Here is an 18,017-nt window from a genome sequence, read left to right on the forward strand (position 1 = left end):
TTTTTATGCTATTAGACCTTGGGGGGAAAATATGTCTTAAGTATCATTGTGAGGACAACTGCTTAAAATATCTGCTTAGAGTATTGAGAATGAATACACTTAAAGGAATTCAATGAGAGGTCACTGCTTCCTATCAAAAGAGTGCTGGAATGGAGTGGCCCCGGTCAGGTGTAATTAAAAATCGTGATCAATTTTTACACCCTCCAAATGACTTACATCATCTATAGCATGGTACTTCAATTGTTAAAATGTCTGAATATGGGATAGAATAACAAAAACAAAAACAAAAAACAACCGATTTTCTATTTTAAAGGAGAAATAATAATACAACTTTTATGAAAGATATTGATAATGTTTGATACTATTTGATATTTAGAATAATTTTCGTATGAAAATACATATGCAGAATAAATTCTCTCACTTGTTATCTTTAGATTATAATTTATATTGTAACCAATTTTATTGTTTAAAATGATATATAAATTAGGTAAATTATAAAATGGAGAACAAAACCTGAGCTAATCTACAATAATCCATAAATCTTATCATAGCGGTTCTAGATGTATCTCTAGGGAGTGTTGGTACGTGTAAGATGTCGTATTATATAATTATAGAACCTTAGAAGTAGGTCATTTATTCTGAACATTTAGTAAACAATGACAAAACATGTAATTTGAATGAACTTCCTTGTGTATGCTGAGCTGTCTAGTAATACATAAAACAACCCATATGAATGTTTTTAGACGGTTGATGAGCTATATAAATAGGGTGGAATCATGATGGTTTCTGGAATATAGTTTTCCAAATTGAGGTCAATCAATTTATGGGATTGGCAAAAAGTTTGTTTGTTTTTTTCCCCATAAGATGGCTCTATTGGCGCTGAGTTGTTTTTAACTTCATTTGAAATAATTTTGTTAGATTGTATTGTGACAGCTGTCATAGCAGTGTGCTTAAAAAAACTTATCAAAATCAGTGAATTTTTAAAAAGATTTATTTATTTATTTTTAGAGAGAGGGTAAAGGAGAAAGAAAAAGAGGGAGAGAAACAGCAATGTGTGGTTGCCTCTCCCACACTTCATACTGACCTGCAACCCAGGAATGGACCCTGACTAGGAATCAAACCAGCGACCCTTTAGTTTGCGGGTTGGCACTCAGTCCACTGAGGCACACCAGCCAGGGCAAAATCAGTAAATTTTGGGGTTTCCATTTTACCATTGAAGATGGAAGATAATATGCAACATTTTGATGTATTTCAAGACAGGCAAAAACCCAACTGAAATGCAAAAAAAAAGTTTTTGCAGTGTATGGAAAAAACTGTACAGTGCAGTGTATAGTCAGCTAGCTGACATTGGGAGCAATCAAATTGAGACTTTAATTGAGAGCAGTCAGTGTATACCATGTGAGAGATAGCTGACATACTCAAAGTATCCAAATCAGTGAAGTTATTGGTGAACATGAAAAATGTGCCTTTTGCTTTACGGAAAAAACTGAAAAGACTTTTTTTTGCCAATCCAGTAGTTATTAACTTAGAATATAGTCTTTAGTCTCTTTTAGAGACTTTCCAAATTCTTGTAGTAATAAAACTCAATGAAATAGCATGTATCTAGATATAAGCATAGCATTTTTTGTCAATGTGTGGTTTGTAATTTTTTTCGCTGTAGTCAATTCTCACAACAAGTTTTAGAAATAAGCCATTTTGTGTTCCTTGGGAATCCCCTGTAGTACAGTATTTGTGGATCTTACATTAAGGCTTAGTGTAAAACACAGATTTTGGAAAATAAGATCACAATAAAATTTTAATGAATGATTTATACTGGTTCTATTCCTCAGTAAAATGATCAAATTATCTTGTTATATTACTGAGAAATATCAGTGAATTTTCTCACAGCAAAGTTAGGTTAGACATTTTCATAGGTTGATAGTTTTAATTATGTCCTTTTTATTTCAACTCTTCCTAATATGAATAGTAATGTGATGGCAAGAACAATGAACATATAAGCCAACAACTAACATGACACAGAAATTCCACTCTAAGTATCTACCCAAAATAAATAAAGGCAGATGTTCACAAAAAGACTTGAGCAAGAGTGTTTATAACAGATTTTTTCATCTGATAACCAATGATTGTAAAGATCTCAAATGTCTTTTAATAAGAGAATCGATCAACAAACTGTGGTTCAGTCGTGCAATGGAATGTCACTCAGTAATAACAAAGAATGAAGTACTGACTGGTCACCAGTGTGGCTAAATCTCAGCAAGATTGTGTTTTCAGAAGGAGGACAGGTACACAAAACAATGCACACTGAATGATCCACTTATATGGATCCTTTATCATTTAATGGTCCATATAAATCATTTAAACGATCCATTTGTCTCTAGAAGAGATAAAACTAATTTAGGATGGTAGAACTCTAATAGTATTTGCTTCTGGAGGATGAGGATTGACTGGAGGTGGGCAGGAGAAAATTTTCGGGAATAATGTAAGCATCGTATTTCTTTAGTATATATGTGTGTATATACATTTGTCGGAAGTTTAGATCCATCCAGCTCACTGTATAAATAGCTTACCTCACAAATTATGAATGAGGGAAAAGTGAGTATATGATACAGTTTATCAAATTCCTAAATCATTGTCAGTACTAATCAAGCCAGAGATGTTAGTAGCCTGCAGATATTACTTACATTTTTGTGCATCTTGTCTAGTTGCAGTGATTTGATTAGGTTTAAATGTAATTTTTGTGTTAGTATAGCTGAAATATAAAATAAAGCCTGCCTGAGTGTTCTGTTTTCAGAACATGTTACAACTTTTGAGGATGTGAAGGAATCGAAAGACTGAAACATATAAATCAGCATTCTTTCACGAAGGTCCAGTATAAGTGGACACCCACATGGCGAGTCAAATAGAGCCCATGGCTGGAACATCTGCCAGACCATATGCTTTGGCTGCAGGTTCAGTGTAGAAACGAAAATGCTAATGACCTCATCCATCATTACAGAGCTTTGTGGGCATGCATCATTGCATTGGACAGGGAAATTTGACCGTGGAGTCATTGAAAGTAGGGAATTGTGTGGGTAGATTTGGTGGCACCATTTGTTTCAGTGAATTGAATTGAGGCTGTTTAACGTGTGATTGGTAATCCCATGCAGAGTGCCATCGAAGCTGTGGTGATTGGGCCAATTTGTCAGTAAGTGCCACGGGTGCTGGCACTGTGCCACCACAGTGGGCCTGCCAAAACAGGGAAGCCTGCCATGGCTTTGCCCTTGGTGAGCTTTGTCATGACTAATGTAGTGTGATGTGGCCCTTCCTCAGCCAAAGGAAATGTCATTCCTTACGAAGCAATAGATAATTTAAGTGATGGATTGAGAGTAATAGTTGGAGAGTAAAATTAGTAAAATAAGATGCAAATGGCTCTTCAAAACAGCTGGAGAGAGGGAGACCCATCTCTTGCAGTAACACCTGGTGTCACCCGAGGGTCAGTGAAAATGGTTGGTCAGAATTACCTGGCCACACAGTGTTTTATCTGTCCAGGCAGATGTCATAGCCGTGTTTCTACATTACACATGAACACTGGCACTGAAACCATGGGAATCAGAAGTATGATTTAAGAAAACTTAGTACAAACTTTTAACTGGTGATATATATCACTCTACTATTTCAACTTTTATCTACCTAATCACCTACATAGCTCCTTCTGGGGGCCCCATGGTCTAGTATTTTTTCATGACATTTCTACTGTCATATAAAGTGTCAGGACGTTTATAGCATATTTGATTTCCATGGGCTTTTTATTATTCCTGCTGCTATTACTTTTTGATAGCAAAATCTAGTAATTTTTGCATTTCTTATCATGAAGATAAGTCCTTGGGAAAAATTAATCTGTGCCTAGAAATATGCACTCTACAATGCACAATTCATTGAAAATTAATTTGAGAGAAACATTTCAAAGCCAAAGTGACTAAATGTGCAGTATGGAATAAGCTCTCACTGAGTATCATGGAAAAAGAAGCAAAGGGATGAGATACAGTAAAAATGGTCCTGCCTAGGCTTGGTGAAAATTCTAACATTTTCCAGGTCATTGTCCTTAAAAATGGCTGACTCACATTTGAAATACTAGACTAAGGAAAAGAAGCATGTAATTACCAGGACAGTGACTAGAGTTGAAGAAACAATATAAGTATTGCTAAAGTGACATGCTATACATAAATCTTGAGATTTGTGGGAGACTAAAGATATTTCTTAAAATCTTAGAATATTGGAAATACACAAGAGGGATTTAATTTGTTCTCTATAGAGACTATAGTACAATAATAACTAATGCTTTAAATCTCTATGGTAAGAGTGATATGCTGATTATAAGGGAGAACTTTCTAATGATGGGTCTATTGAACCTACAATGAGCTACTCCAGAAGGTAGTAAAATTACAGTTAGTGGAAGTATCCAAACATAGTCTGGGTAAGCCCTTGCTAAAGATGTAATTTGAAACTGAATGCTTTTTTAAGATCCTTTCAGCCCTGAGAAATGCTTCTATAACTAAGAAAAAAACTGTATAGTATCTAAGCACTGCACTATTTCATAGTTGACAGCAACATAAATCGGAATGAATGAAAGATTTGACCAAGTCACTGAAGGACATGTAGGCCTTGAATGAGCAAAGAATCAGTGGGCATAGTTATTTCTGAAAAATAGTATGTGTATGTGGGTGGTATAGGAACGTAAGGAGGAAGATCTTATTGGAGTGGAATGTCAAAATGGGAGGTAGAAATGAATACAGTTTATGACGGGTTAGGGCTATGCAGTGATACGCAGGCAGAAGCAGGAAGGAAACTAGTATTAGCAGTGCAGACAGTAAGTGACAAAGGCCTTCGATTGGACAGCGTCAAAGGAGATGGAACATTTGTAGGTAGAGGAGGAGGGGGGCAGATGAAAGAAGGCAATAGAGCTTTAGGTCTACTTGGTACTGTTGACAGAATTTGGGACTATGTGAGAGACACACAATAAAAACAGCCCCCTTTCTGAATATCCCCAATAGTTTATTTTTTACAGCCAGCCAATGAATTTGGTTTCTCATTTTTCTCTCTTGGAACTCAATTTGTCTGTTAGATCCATTGGTTTACATTTTTCTCCCCGACCTTCATAACTGCACAGAAGTTATCCTAAATGGGAGTGAAAAAGGAGGAGACATTTCCATCCCTTTGGGTTCTTTTAAACCGTAGTGAAAGTTTAACAAGGCAGTCCGAAGCTGTGGCCCGACCAACCTCAGGGTTGTTTGTCCTGGTGTCACTTAGGAGAATCCATCTATGGGCTGGCTCGAGGTGCTTTCGGCTGTGGCCTCTCTGGGCCTTGTGGCTTAGGGAACAGGGGTCACGCTAGAGACCAGTGTTAGCCATGCCTGTTGTGCTTTCCTGACATGTAGACTGTTCTAGACTTCAGCTGGTAGATGAACACTAGCCTGCTATTTAACTCTAATTTTCTCTGTTTATCCTTCATTTAAGCACTAGTGATTTTTTCTGTGGTGTATGCTAATTTACAATTAATTCTGCTCCACTTAAGAGACCATGTTCTATTTGGTAGCTAATTGCTATTACTCTTGTCAGTCCTGCTGTTTCCCCAGGACATTGGTTTATTTCAGCTCATGGCATTATATTTTTCCTTGATGGCTTTCTATAAAGAATTATGGTCATTGATCTTAAAGTAAAATTATCAACCAAGGATCATGGGTTTTAATGTTTTTTTTAACTTTAAGCATTTTGGGTGTGTATGCATGTAACAATGAGCATCAGATATTTTGAATATATTTAAATTATGTGATTATTACATGTTCCTCAGATTGGCTTTATGTGGCTTTCTACTTTAAAGAATTCAGTGCCTTAAAGATACAGTGCATTCTTTTTCCTTCAATAATTTATAAAGTCTAAGTTTGTAGTCTACAGATTACATAATCGATTATAAATGAGTAACGTATGGAATGTTCTTCATCTTCCTTATCTATCCCTGGAGTATTCTGTAAAAGCTAGGCAGTCATAAAAGCTCAAGGATTCCTTCTTATCGATATTCATAAATTACAATTTACTACTTTCCCTGTGCAAAATAATACCCTCTCCTATAGCTCCTCAAGCTGCCCTTTCAGCGTGCTTTCAGGGGGTTTGTCACGTCCCGCACTTGGCACTTTCCATTGAGCTCCTGTGATCAGTATGACTGCTTGGGGGCTCTGGCGGCCGGCCAGGTTCCTTCTTCATGAAGGGGGTTTAATACAAAGATGTAATGTTTACAACATCACTTCATTATGAAATACAACAGATACAGAAAACAACACAAGATTAAGCCTGTGGTTCAATGAATTTTTGTGAGGTACAGAGCACACAGGTCAGGAAGGAGACTCAGCCTGCCCTCTGGGAGGCTCTTCCCAAGTGCTGCAAGACATCAAATACTCTCAACCTCTCTGTTGAATAAACAGGTACAAATTGCTATTCCCATTTTTAGATGAAAAGGTGGAGATTTGAGAAGTTTAGTACTCCCCCCTTACTCCCCCCTTACTCACAGGTTTGCTTTCTGTGTCTTCAGTTACTGATGGTAGGCTGAGGTTTGAAAATATTAAACAGAAACTTCTGGAAGTAAACACTTCATAAGTTTTCAATTGTGTGCCTTTCTGAGTAGCATTATGAAATCTTGGATAGCCTTCTCCATTCTTTTTAGGATGTGAATTATCCCTTTGTCCAGCATGTCCACATGGCTTTACTGTCCACCTATAAGTCTCTTAGTAGTGGTCTTTATTGCCGGATTGACATTAACAGCACCACAGTGCCCTTATTTACTTAATAGTGGTCCCGAAGTGCAAGAGTGGAGATGCTTAGATGGCAGTGATGCTTCAGTATACCAAAGAGAAGACACAGAGTACTTCCTTTAAGAGAATCAGTGAAACGTCTGTACTTTGTATGGAAAGAAAAAAAGTATGCTGAGGTTGCTAAGATGTGTGTATGCTAAGACTCAATCTTCTACCCTTGAAATTGTGAAGACAGGAAAGGACTTTTGTGCCAGTTTTGCTGTCCCACCTTACTTAAGCTGGAAAAGTGGTGGCCGCAGGCCACGGCAAGTGCTTGTTATGATGGAAAGAGCCTTAAAGTTCTGAGGGGCAGTCATGAACAGAAACTGTGTTACAACGGATGGCAGCCCGTCAAGCCAGAAGGCATTGGGCCTCTAGGGAGACTTCGGCAGAGTCCCCTGAAAAGAATGACACTGGGCCATTTACTGCGAGTGAGGGATGGTTGCACAGATTCAGATATAGATTAGAACTGAAAAAAAAGTATATAGATAGAGAAAGAGACCACATTTACATAATTTTCATGACAGTATATTGCTATAATTGTTTTAAATTAACTGTTGTTGTTAATCTCTTACCGTGCTTAATTTATAAATGAAAATTTATCATAGGCATGTATGTATAGTATACATGGCTTGAGGGTCTTAAAACATGACCCCCGTTATTTGAGAGGGACGACTGTAATGAGAACTGTGAAGCTGATCAATGGTCGATTTAGGACGAGATCCTAGGAAAGGGTCATCCCAACTAGGCAAGGGTCAGTCTGCCCACCCAGGCTCACGGTGTGACCCCTCACATGGGTTACCTGCTCCCAATACTGCAAAGGTAACTGTGCTTCTTAGGCTAAAACTTCTTTTCTTGTTTAATCGCTGACTTTATTTTTTGTCACTTATGATCCTGAGTCTAGTAATTTGCTATCCCCAGCACATTTCTGTCCTGCTTTGTACCAAAATTATAGCAATTGTCGCCTTTCTTTTTCTGTGTCAGGTGTTATTCACCCCATTCAGTCCTTTCATTACCACATAGTAAATACATTGGTGAGCTTCCTGTTAGCAGTTTAGTGTAATTAATGATAGAGCAACGCCATTTCCTTGTTTAGTGTGATTCTACTGAAAAAAAAAATACAACTGCTAGGAGATAGAAATGAGTGCTTTTCTCCAAGAAACAACATAAGGTTTCTAATATTTATGTTTGCCATGATACTATTTCATGTTTCAAAAGTGCTTCAGTTTAATTATTTGATGATGATGATGGTGATGGTAATAGCTGTGTTATCCCTGTGACAGAGAACAAAAAATATTCACCTGGCAGACAAGCCCTGGGAGGATTCCATCTGTCCTCGGGATTAATTTGGCTAGATTAATATATGATTCACTTCCGTCACAGTTAATTATGTGTTCAGATTTACTTTGGGGGCAGTTTTGACAAGTCCTGGCAAATCACATGTCCTCCTCTTGGTGCTATTAGGCAGTAACCTAAATACCAATCAGAAAACCAGTCTCCAGTCTCCAACTCTAAGAGGACAAAGGAGTTACAGATCATCGTGTACTCGGGAAAAGCAATAAAAAATAAATAAAGCAATAAACATAATTTTAGTTTGTTTTCAAGTCAATAGAGTGACATAATCTCTGGAAGTGTTCTAAGTGCCACATTATTTAATTTAAAATTAAGTTTTATTAATTTATTTCTCAACCTTTGAAAAGAGAAGATGAAAGAAACTGTACTGAATTCTAACTGTACCATATTAACTTTTAGGATTTCATGTTGAAAATAATAGAAAATAATTACTTTTATGCTACTAACAGTCCAGGAAAAAAAGGGGATTCTAGGAATTGTTGACAGCATTTCAGACTGTCATTGAACAGAATCGGGGTGCACACCCGTTTTTAGGCCTGTCACTGCTAATGAGAATAGGACCACTGTGATTGTTTTCAGTCAATGTGCCTACGGCTGTAATGCCTCAATACGTAACCTAGGGATCTTGCTAAAATGCAGACTTGGATTTAGGAGGTCTAGAGGGACCTATAGACTTTGTAATAATCTGAGAGGGGATCCAGGGGCTACTGGTCTGTAGACCACATTGTGAGTAGCAAAGGGCTGGGTTAATAACCTTGTTACTATAGATGCTGGGAATTAACCAAGATCACCACTGAACTGCCTTATGCCAAGAACCGGACTAGTCAAATAAACGCCGAATGCATCCTGCATGATGAAGCTTAGTTGGTTTAACAGAGAGTTGATAATACTTAGGGAATACAAGGACTTGCCAGGGACACTTGGTGAGTGAGAAGTCTCTCCAACCTACACTGTAGACAAAGTATATGAAAAAGCATGGCAGGGATCTGGGCATGGGGAAGAGGAATAGAAAAAGGAAGTAATAGGTTGTAATCCCTGGATCATTTAATTGTTTTGATTGATTTTTCAGCATTTCTCAGAAGTAGGGTTATTTGGAATGGAAAAATTATATAAAACCTCAAAGCAGGATAAGGCACCTGGAATTGAAGAATAAATAAATGAAGGCAGAAAACTACATGCAAACATTGCTGCATAAGAAAAATGTACTATTAGCTGTTACTGTTACTGCCTTCTTCATAGCCCTGCCCACTCTACTAAAATGATAGTTTGTAGTAAGGCAAAGACCTATTATTTTCCATGATAAAAGAAATACTTATCATTATTTTTGACTTCTGTACATGTCGTCAACTGCTATATTTAACTGTAATGCATACTGGAAGTTGAGTAAATAAAGCAATGTCTGATATAGTAGATTATGTTTTCTCATTGGTACAATGCATTAATTAAGGCTCAACAACAAGTAATGAATTTGTTGGGCTAGACATATACCAATAAAAACAGCAGCTTTGGTTCAGTTTATAAGAAATACTGTGTCATCAAACCTGGTAAAAGTTTGTGGGGACTGCATAGACATTTTCTACTAATTTAGCCACAAGAATAATTTCTCACAGATATTGGTTGCTAAGATGCTTCAGATTTATGGAAATGCTAAGAACCTGTTTTTTTTAAAGATTGGTTTCTGTTTGCAGAGGCGAAATGGAGAGGATATACCAGTAGCCCAGACTAAGAACATCAATCACAGGAGATTTGCTGCTTCCTTTAGACTGCAAGAGGTGACAAAAACGGACCAGGATTTGTATCGCTGCGTAACTCAATCAGAACTAGGTTCTGGTGTGTCCAATTTTGCTCAACTTATTGTGAGAGGTAAGGTAAAATGTTTTCACTGTGTGACATTGCACAGTTTTATTCGAACAAAAGTGACACTGTAAATATTTGCATTGATTTTGAAACCTAGTTCTCTTCATCTCAAGTTACTATAAAATTATATTGTTATAGAAGTTCTGGTAATGTCTTAAGATAAAATTAAGACTGTAGTTCTGCAGTTTTTCAACAAGTTTTCAGCAAGTGTTTTCATCGAATGGAGTCTCCTTTAAAATGCAGTAATAGGGCTACGCATACAAACATTTTATTCTATATTGCCATTGTCTGGTGTGCATGTAACTTTAGATCCGTATTTCCTTTTCTTCTTGCAGTTTCATAGACTTCTGTTGTTATTTATTTATTTATGTATTTATTATTGCTGTTCAAGTACACTTGTCTTTATTCCCCCAACTCCTCCCTGCCCCACCCATCCCCACCTCCTACCCTCGATCCTACCCACCTTTGGCTTTGTCCATGGGTACTTTATACATGTTCCTTAAAGACCCCCTTTTTCCCTTGTTATCCTCCTCCCCTCACCCCTCTGGTTACTGTTAGTTTGTTTTTTATTTCAATGTCTCTGGTTATATTTTGCTTGCTTATTTGTTTTGTTGATTAGGTTCCATTTATAGGTGAGATCCTATGGTATTTGTCTTTCATCCCTGCCTTATTTTCCTTAGTGTAATGCTGTCCAGTTCCATCATGTTGTTGAGAAGGGTCGGAGCTCCTTTCTTTCTTTCTTCTGGGTGGTATCCCATTGTGTAAATGTATGACAGTTTTTTGATCGACTCATTTACTGATGGGGGTGGATCATATTTCCTTTTTTAAACAGTTACACAGATACTTCATTTGTTCTTTAAAACCTTGTGGCCATGAGGTCAACCTCAAACTTTCTATCCTATGGAGACCTGTAAATTTTACTGGTGTCAAAACACAGTGCTTGATGCTCTCTAATTCTAGACTCATGTAGTCTCAGAGTTAGACTTGCTAAGAGGTCCTCATTAATATTCTTGAATACTAAGGTTGCTAGAGGAATTGCAGGGAATTATGACAAATGAGTACATATCAGAAGTGAATACTGGAGAAATGACTACAAGTACTAATGTGTTATCACATTCATTCAAAATTTACTGACTCCATTTTATTCCACACACTGTTCTAGTCTATAGAGCTAGAACTGTAACAAAATACAAATCCCAAGCCCATATGAAATTTACCATCGAGTTACGTTAGGTACTAAAACTGCAGTATTGTGGTATGTGTTACAAAGAAAAGTAAGCGTATAAAATGACAAGGATTTCTATTTTAGTTAAAGAGATCTGTAAGGCCTCTTAGAGAGGTGATGACGCAGTTAAAACCGTAAAAAATGAGGATGTCTCTCATGTGAAACTTTAGAGGTGATGCAGCTTTGTTCAAGCATCAATCAATAATGACATAAATGAAAATGTAGATTGTGTAAGTCACTTCAGGGAGAAGTTTGCCAGATTCCAACAAAATATCCAAACTGGACTGAGATTTATCAGAGGCACCAGGGAAGGCCCTTGTAAGGAAGTTTTCTTTGAAATTGGATCTGAAAGTCAAGAAAAGGCTGCTCTAGTAAGAGGTGTGGCTGTGGGGACAGGGTTAAGGGAAAGAAGTGTCCTCAGGCAGACAGTAAGGCGTGTGTCAAAGCCCCAAGGTTGGAAGGAGAATGAGATACATCCGTATTCAAGTTAATATATTTTATAATGCTTGACACCGAATGACTTTACATACATTATTTCATTTTAAGATTTACTTGATTTTAATGTCTTAACTTTAGTACTTTTAGAAGAGAAAATGTGGTTCAGAGTATTTCATAATTGCCGAGAGCCACAGTGATCTAATAATGGACCATGCCAGGGTTTAACCCTGTCTTTCCAGACCCCTGATGCTGCGCGCATTCTCTCCCACCGCAGCTTTATATAACATTTACATTATAAAGTAATGCTGTTAGCCTCTTACAATGCGTTTGCCTTGGCAGATCCTATAGCTCATCAACAAAAACTTTATCTTTACAGATTGATATGACCCCTGTTTTCAGTGTAACTCCTCTTGTGTTTGCAGAGTCAGCTCAGATCACCTGCTTGACATTTATGAAATCAGAGCCCCAATTAATTGAATAAGAAAATCTGATAATTTTCAACTCCAAGGTTTAGGTAGAAAATGTAGAAAAAAGGTTTGTCTTCTGCTCATGCATGCTTGTGGATTCATATTTGTTGGGCTTCATTCCAGCGTCTGTCTCACCTGAGCAAACTCCTTTTTTCCTTTTTACTGTTGACACTGATCCAGAAGTCCCCATCCCCCACCCTTTGCCTGCCTCCACCCACTCCCGATCCCCCCTTCCCTCTGGCCATCACTGAGCTCTTGTCTCGGTGTTTAATGTGCTGGCGATGTGGGAAGGGGTGTGTGTTCTTGTTTCATTATTCTCCTTATAATCACATGGCACTATATGTTCATGCACTGTGCAGCCACTGAAGGAGGTGATGGTTCTTAGTAGTGCAAATAGAGTGCTTTTGAATACCTTACTGTTATACACACATGTAGTTGGTTTTTGCAGAAATGATCCTGTAATGTATTAAACAATTGATAGAAGGCAGAGATTACAGTTTTTATCCAGGGCACCCTTTATAGATATAATTTCTTTATTCTATGCTGTTTATTTTTAGATATTTATTTCGTCATTACTAGATCTCCCTTGTTTATCTAAATAACCGAGTAGATTTTACATTTTTTTTAAACCTGGAACTACCTTGTGGCTATTTGAAGATTGTTACTTGTGGAATTAATGTGGTTTTTTTTCTATAAAATTTATAAGTGGATCCCTGGCTGACATGGCTTAGTGGATTGAGTGCTGACCTATGAACCAAAGGGTCACTGGTTCAATTTCCAGTCAGGACACATGCCTGGGTCATGGGCCTGGTCCCTGGTCAAGGGCGTGTGAGGGGCAACTGCACACCCATGTTTCTCTCCCTCTCTTTCTCCTTCCTTGCCCCTCTAAAAAATAAATAAATAAAAACTTAAAAGTAATTTATGAGTGGAGAATTTTGATTATCGTAGAAAATTTAGGCTTTTTTTCTTTATTTTTATTTTTGTAAAGAAAGGTCTACCATTTAACGTACACATTTTACTTAGGTTTTATATTTTACCTGTTGGGTTAAAATATGACAATGCTTTGGGTGTGCTATCCAGAAGCTGCTAGCAGTTTAGAAACACACTTTGATGGTTTGGGCTGTTTTATTTTTCTTTTCAACATTTTTCTTTTCAATATTTTACTTTGTCATATATCTAATATTTACAGGTGATACTTTGCTTGCTGTTGTATTTGGAAAGTAATATACAGTCCAGATAAACACCAAGGAAATATTGCTAGCCCACATACCCTTCAGGGGCCAGCTGTCCTGGTGTTGAAATAATGCTGAGAATTTACTCTGGTGACTAGTCCTGTATCTCATTGGCACTTTCAAAACTGACATCCTGTTACAAGGATAAAAAAGATGGTAATTTTAAGGGAAATTTTGGGAGCAGTGATATGAATAGTCTTTAATAAGAGCTGGCATAGGATTGCCTGTTGTCAAAGATGACCCAAGGGCAAGATTTATTAGTGCATTTTCTCCTAAACTAAAGTGACAGAGCACGCTTAAGGCTTTTTTGTTCCTGTTTGTTACAAATGAAAATTTTACTGCAAAATTCTCATGTTGAAGAGTATTGATCTGTGTTCACCCAACTAGAGAAAGGGGAAAAAGAAGTATGTTGAAATGGAATGTACCTTGCCATGACTTTAGCGTTGCTGCTTCCAGATCATTGTGAGTAATGATAATGTCTTCAGCTTGTGGAAGCCAATCTTTATTGACAAAGAAGTTTTTACAGAGATGAGCTGAAGAGCAGATGTTTTTGCTTGATGTTCCTGGAAAATTGAAGTGTAAAAATGTGAAATACAGGTTGAAATGCTGTTTACAAGCTTTAAACCAAAAGCACCAGCTTTATAGCCTAAATTCTGTTATGGATTCTCATTTTCTACCTCATTTGCACTCCTCTCTTTTCCTTTTCACCTGTCTGAATTAAAGGCCCACTTGCATTTCTAACCAGTTGAACCACAATAAACGTCCATAAAATTCTCTGATTGCTACAATAGACAATTTTTATTTCCATTTGTTAGTTATGCTTATATCTATTGTGTCTATCTGGAAAATTCTAATTACACTTTAGGTCATTTAATGTCAAAGGCACAGGTTTTTTGTTTGGCTTTGTTGCTGGTTTGATTTTTAAAGTTTAGTGGCATCTATTAGCCGTTGTCAAGATGCTCTGTACATAAGTATCGTTAATATTTTTTTTGTATTTTAATAAGTATCCATGACCTTTAGCTGTAAAGTAAATGCCATTTCATTTATCCAGCCTAACTCAGAGTGGCTGGATCTGTAAAACATGTTTGGTGTTTAAGATAATGAAGAATTGAATTGTTGTTGACACGCACCTTTGTAAGACAATGCCAACCTGCAGAAAGAAAAATAGGGTGTTTACTGACTTTTGTAACTGGGAAGTGCAGAGATAGGCTTCGGTGCTGGTTCATTTAGTCATGAAAGAGCTGGATTCTTTCCAATTCTTTGCTCAGCAGTCCATGGGTTTGCCTCCTTTCCTAAGCCAGGGTTATGGTCATAGGGTAGCAATATGGATATAATTCCTTGGTCACATCCACTTGGATTTGCAGAGGTTATTGCTGCCCATACGTTTAAAAAAATTGCATGATTGCATATTGAGTGACAACTAGAATGTTCTGTAGAGAATTTTTGTACATGAGACTAAAGGGCATAAATGATGTTATTTATAGGGTGTTATTAAGTCTTGTCAGGTAAGATAGGAATTGGTTAAGCATTTCATAAGAAGGTACAACTTAACCTGGAAAGACACACAGAGTTCGGAATTTGGTAATGTGTGAAAGGGTGTTACTATAAGTCAGGTAACAGTGTGGAGTGGGATCATGGCATATTTGATGAAAGGTGAGGGGTAATGGATTCAGTGGCCTATACCAGTTACTCACTACACATGTATGTGAAATAGGGAAGAAGTCCCAACTAACACTAGTTTTGCATTTGAACATTTTAGATTATGTTCTTATTGTAATTATTTATAGTTTACGTTCCATCAGAGCCTATCTAGTTCATTTTTGTTGGCTTCATCACCTAGTACAACTTTACATAAAGACATTGATGCTTTTCACCCTGGCTAGTGTGGCTCAGTGGATTGACCATGGGCTGCAAACCAAAGGGTCACTGGTTTGATTCCCATTCAGGGCACACGCCAAGGGTTGTGGGCCAGGTCCCCAGTAGGGGGAGTGGGAGAGCCAACCACACATCGGTATTTCTCTCCCTCTTTTTCTCCCTTCCTTCTCTTCTCTCTAAAATAAATAATAAAATCTTAAAAATAAAAGACATTGATGCTTTTCTAAAAATTAATAAAATTGGCTAGTTGAAGGCAGAGCAGTGGGGCTGACCCTAAAAGATGGAGGGAATGACTGATGAACTGCATATTCCTCTCATCTACAGATAGAGTGAGGATTGCCGGCATACGGGAAAATACAACAATTGTTTTCATGTATTCTCTTTCATTTTTAGTATGAACTAGAAATGGTTACTTGAATTTCTAGTAACCATTACTTTTAGCATTAAAACTTGTTTAACATGTAAAATAATTGTGATTTAATGAGTATGCTATATTCTAGTCTTTCTGTATATACCAGTTAAAAATTTGGTCTGAATACTTGATTTTAATATTTTTACATTAGAAGTAAGGATATATAGGAAGTGGTAAAGACGACATACTTTACTAACACTTTTATTAGTTTTAGTGGTTAAAGCCCATGGGATTTCTACTTTGAGACCCTAAGCAGTCTGCTTAAAAACACACTGTTGATTTTCACTCATTTTCATAGCACCGCTGTTAAGACTCATGCATCCACATAAAGATCCTTTTTCTTAATAGTGACTTGATAACTTTTCCTTGCCTATAATGTGAAAACTAGTCAGTTCGACAGAAAATATGGTATTATCTGGGAGAATTCAATTTATAAAATCTTCATGCTCTGTAAAACCCCATGTTTTACAAAATCTGAGCCATCATGAGAGTATAAGGACACATGGATAAACCACATAGTGGTTTTCTCTGATTCCCCATGGGCAATTAGATAAGTACCTCCCGTTGGTCAGGCGATATCAAATGTCTACAATTTGAAGGAGACTCCAAATGTTGCATATCTAAAAATTTTACTTTTCTATCCTTGAGTATGATAAAAGACACATTTGGAGTCTCCTGGCATTTCATTCATCATAATTACTTGTAATTGAGGTGATTCAATGTAGGAAATATCTGGTACATTTTTAAATTCTCAATGAGCAAAAGAATACTAGATGTCCTTATTTTAGACAGTGCATTATTACCGCACCTCTGTTTTCTCCACTTGTGTACCTCATCATTCCAAATACTTTTTTCTTAATGTTTTTCTCCTCCTCTGAATTTCCGTATGCTGCTTTATACAAATGGTAGAGTGCAGCTCTCATTTAGCCTGAGTGGTTATTTTCATGTTATGTATTCTCTGTTTGCTTGAAAAATAAAGACATAGCCAGAGTTCTTTCCCAAAGGATATCTGATTGCATTTACGTAGACGATTCGCGTGTAGACCTCTACATAATGTGTAGCGTTTCAGGTGCTGGGCCCTGCTTTTGGAGTGAGTCTTTGGGGAGTTTGCTTTGTTGGAGCTTTCTTAAGAATTTGAGAAGGATCAGAATGGAAGGAGAATGATTTGTGTGCCAAATAATTCTTTCTGTTGAACTCTCAGGAATTTGATTTCAGTACACTGACTGAAGGTCCTTACTTTCCTTCAGAATCTCTCAGTTCTGTTCTCTTGGAGATTGTGACAAATGGAATTTGTGTCCAACTTCTTCCAAAAGACATGTCAACTTCTCAAACTAACAGTGTTTTTGCAATTTATTTTTCCCTCCCTGTTGACTATTTTTTCCCTTACCCCAATCCAATTAGGAAATAATGAACTTGATTTGCAATTTCATTGGAAAAATCAGCTAGCAGCCTTTATTGAACACTTAAAATGCCAAGTAATAGAAACTAGGAAATTACAAAGAAAGGGCAGGCATAGTCTCAGGTCTCAAACAGTTTATGACTTAATTATTGTATAGGAAAATGTAGAGTTACTGAATTTGCAGCACAGAGTTTTGACTTGATTTTGGTAAATTTTTTAATTTCATAAAATAGAAATACCTACCAAAGGATCTATTCTATTAAAACCTTTTATTATGCATTCATTTGATAAATAATGTTATACTGTGAGATCATTATAGAACGTTAAATGGGAGTTCTGTATCTAACTAAACTGGATCAGCAAGATAGAGAGTTAATTCACCGTGTTTACTCAGTGGTGCAATGAGTAAAGGGGACGATATGCCTTGTGGAGGGACAGTATTTCATTAGTTGTAGTTCTTAGGTTTCTCCCACTCTTCTACCGCTTCATCTTCTACACAGTCAGCAATAGCGTGCTTCCTTATTAGTGTGTGACTGACAGCTGCCTTTGATATTTGGCTTTTTGCAGTTAGCATACACCGCTTGCCACATAGATGGTTACGTCCTTTTAAAGGCCTGCTAACCCACTTTCCACTTCCTAGTAAAATATCATCAGGAACTTGACTTACTAGGAGTGCACACTAAGACTTACACGAAAACCAGAAGACACTCATGAGGTGTTAGTTAGAAGTCAAGGGTAAATCAGTCAAAATCAAGGTTTTCCACAATATTTGTCATATTACCTCCTAAAGGAACCCCCCCATCTTAGTTAATATAATTCACGCTATTTCCTCTTCTAAGAAACACTTAGTCGAGTGGAAATAAAAACACTCATAAAGCGTACACGGGTAAGTATAGATAGATGTTTGTATATTGTTAGTTCTCAGCATGGATTGTGTT

At 37.1% G+C, this 18,017-nt stretch overlaps 1 protein-coding gene across 3 annotated transcripts in view; it reads left to right on the top strand.

Moving 5' to 3' along the window:
• PTPRK (protein tyrosine phosphatase receptor type K) overlaps positions 1 to 18,017 on the top strand; it is a 498,662-nt gene that overhangs the window by 258,156 nt on the left and 222,489 nt on the right. For all 3 annotated transcript variants that reach the window (XM_037045782.1, XM_037045783.1, XM_037045781.1), the window contains exon 6: positions 9,863 to 10,037. In XM_037045782.1, coding sequence (XP_036901677.1) covers positions 9,863 to 10,037 — 175 coding nt within the window. The remainder of the gene's footprint in view (positions 1 to 9,862; positions 10,038 to 18,017) is intronic.

Source organism: Sturnira hondurensis, unplaced genomic scaffold (genome assembly GCF_014824575.4).
Source record: "Sturnira hondurensis isolate 20B ecotype Veracruz unplaced genomic scaffold, ASM1482457v3 Scaffold0004474, whole genome shotgun sequence".
In the NCBI taxonomy this organism is placed as follows: Eukaryota; Metazoa; Chordata; class Mammalia; order Chiroptera; family Phyllostomidae; genus Sturnira; species Sturnira hondurensis.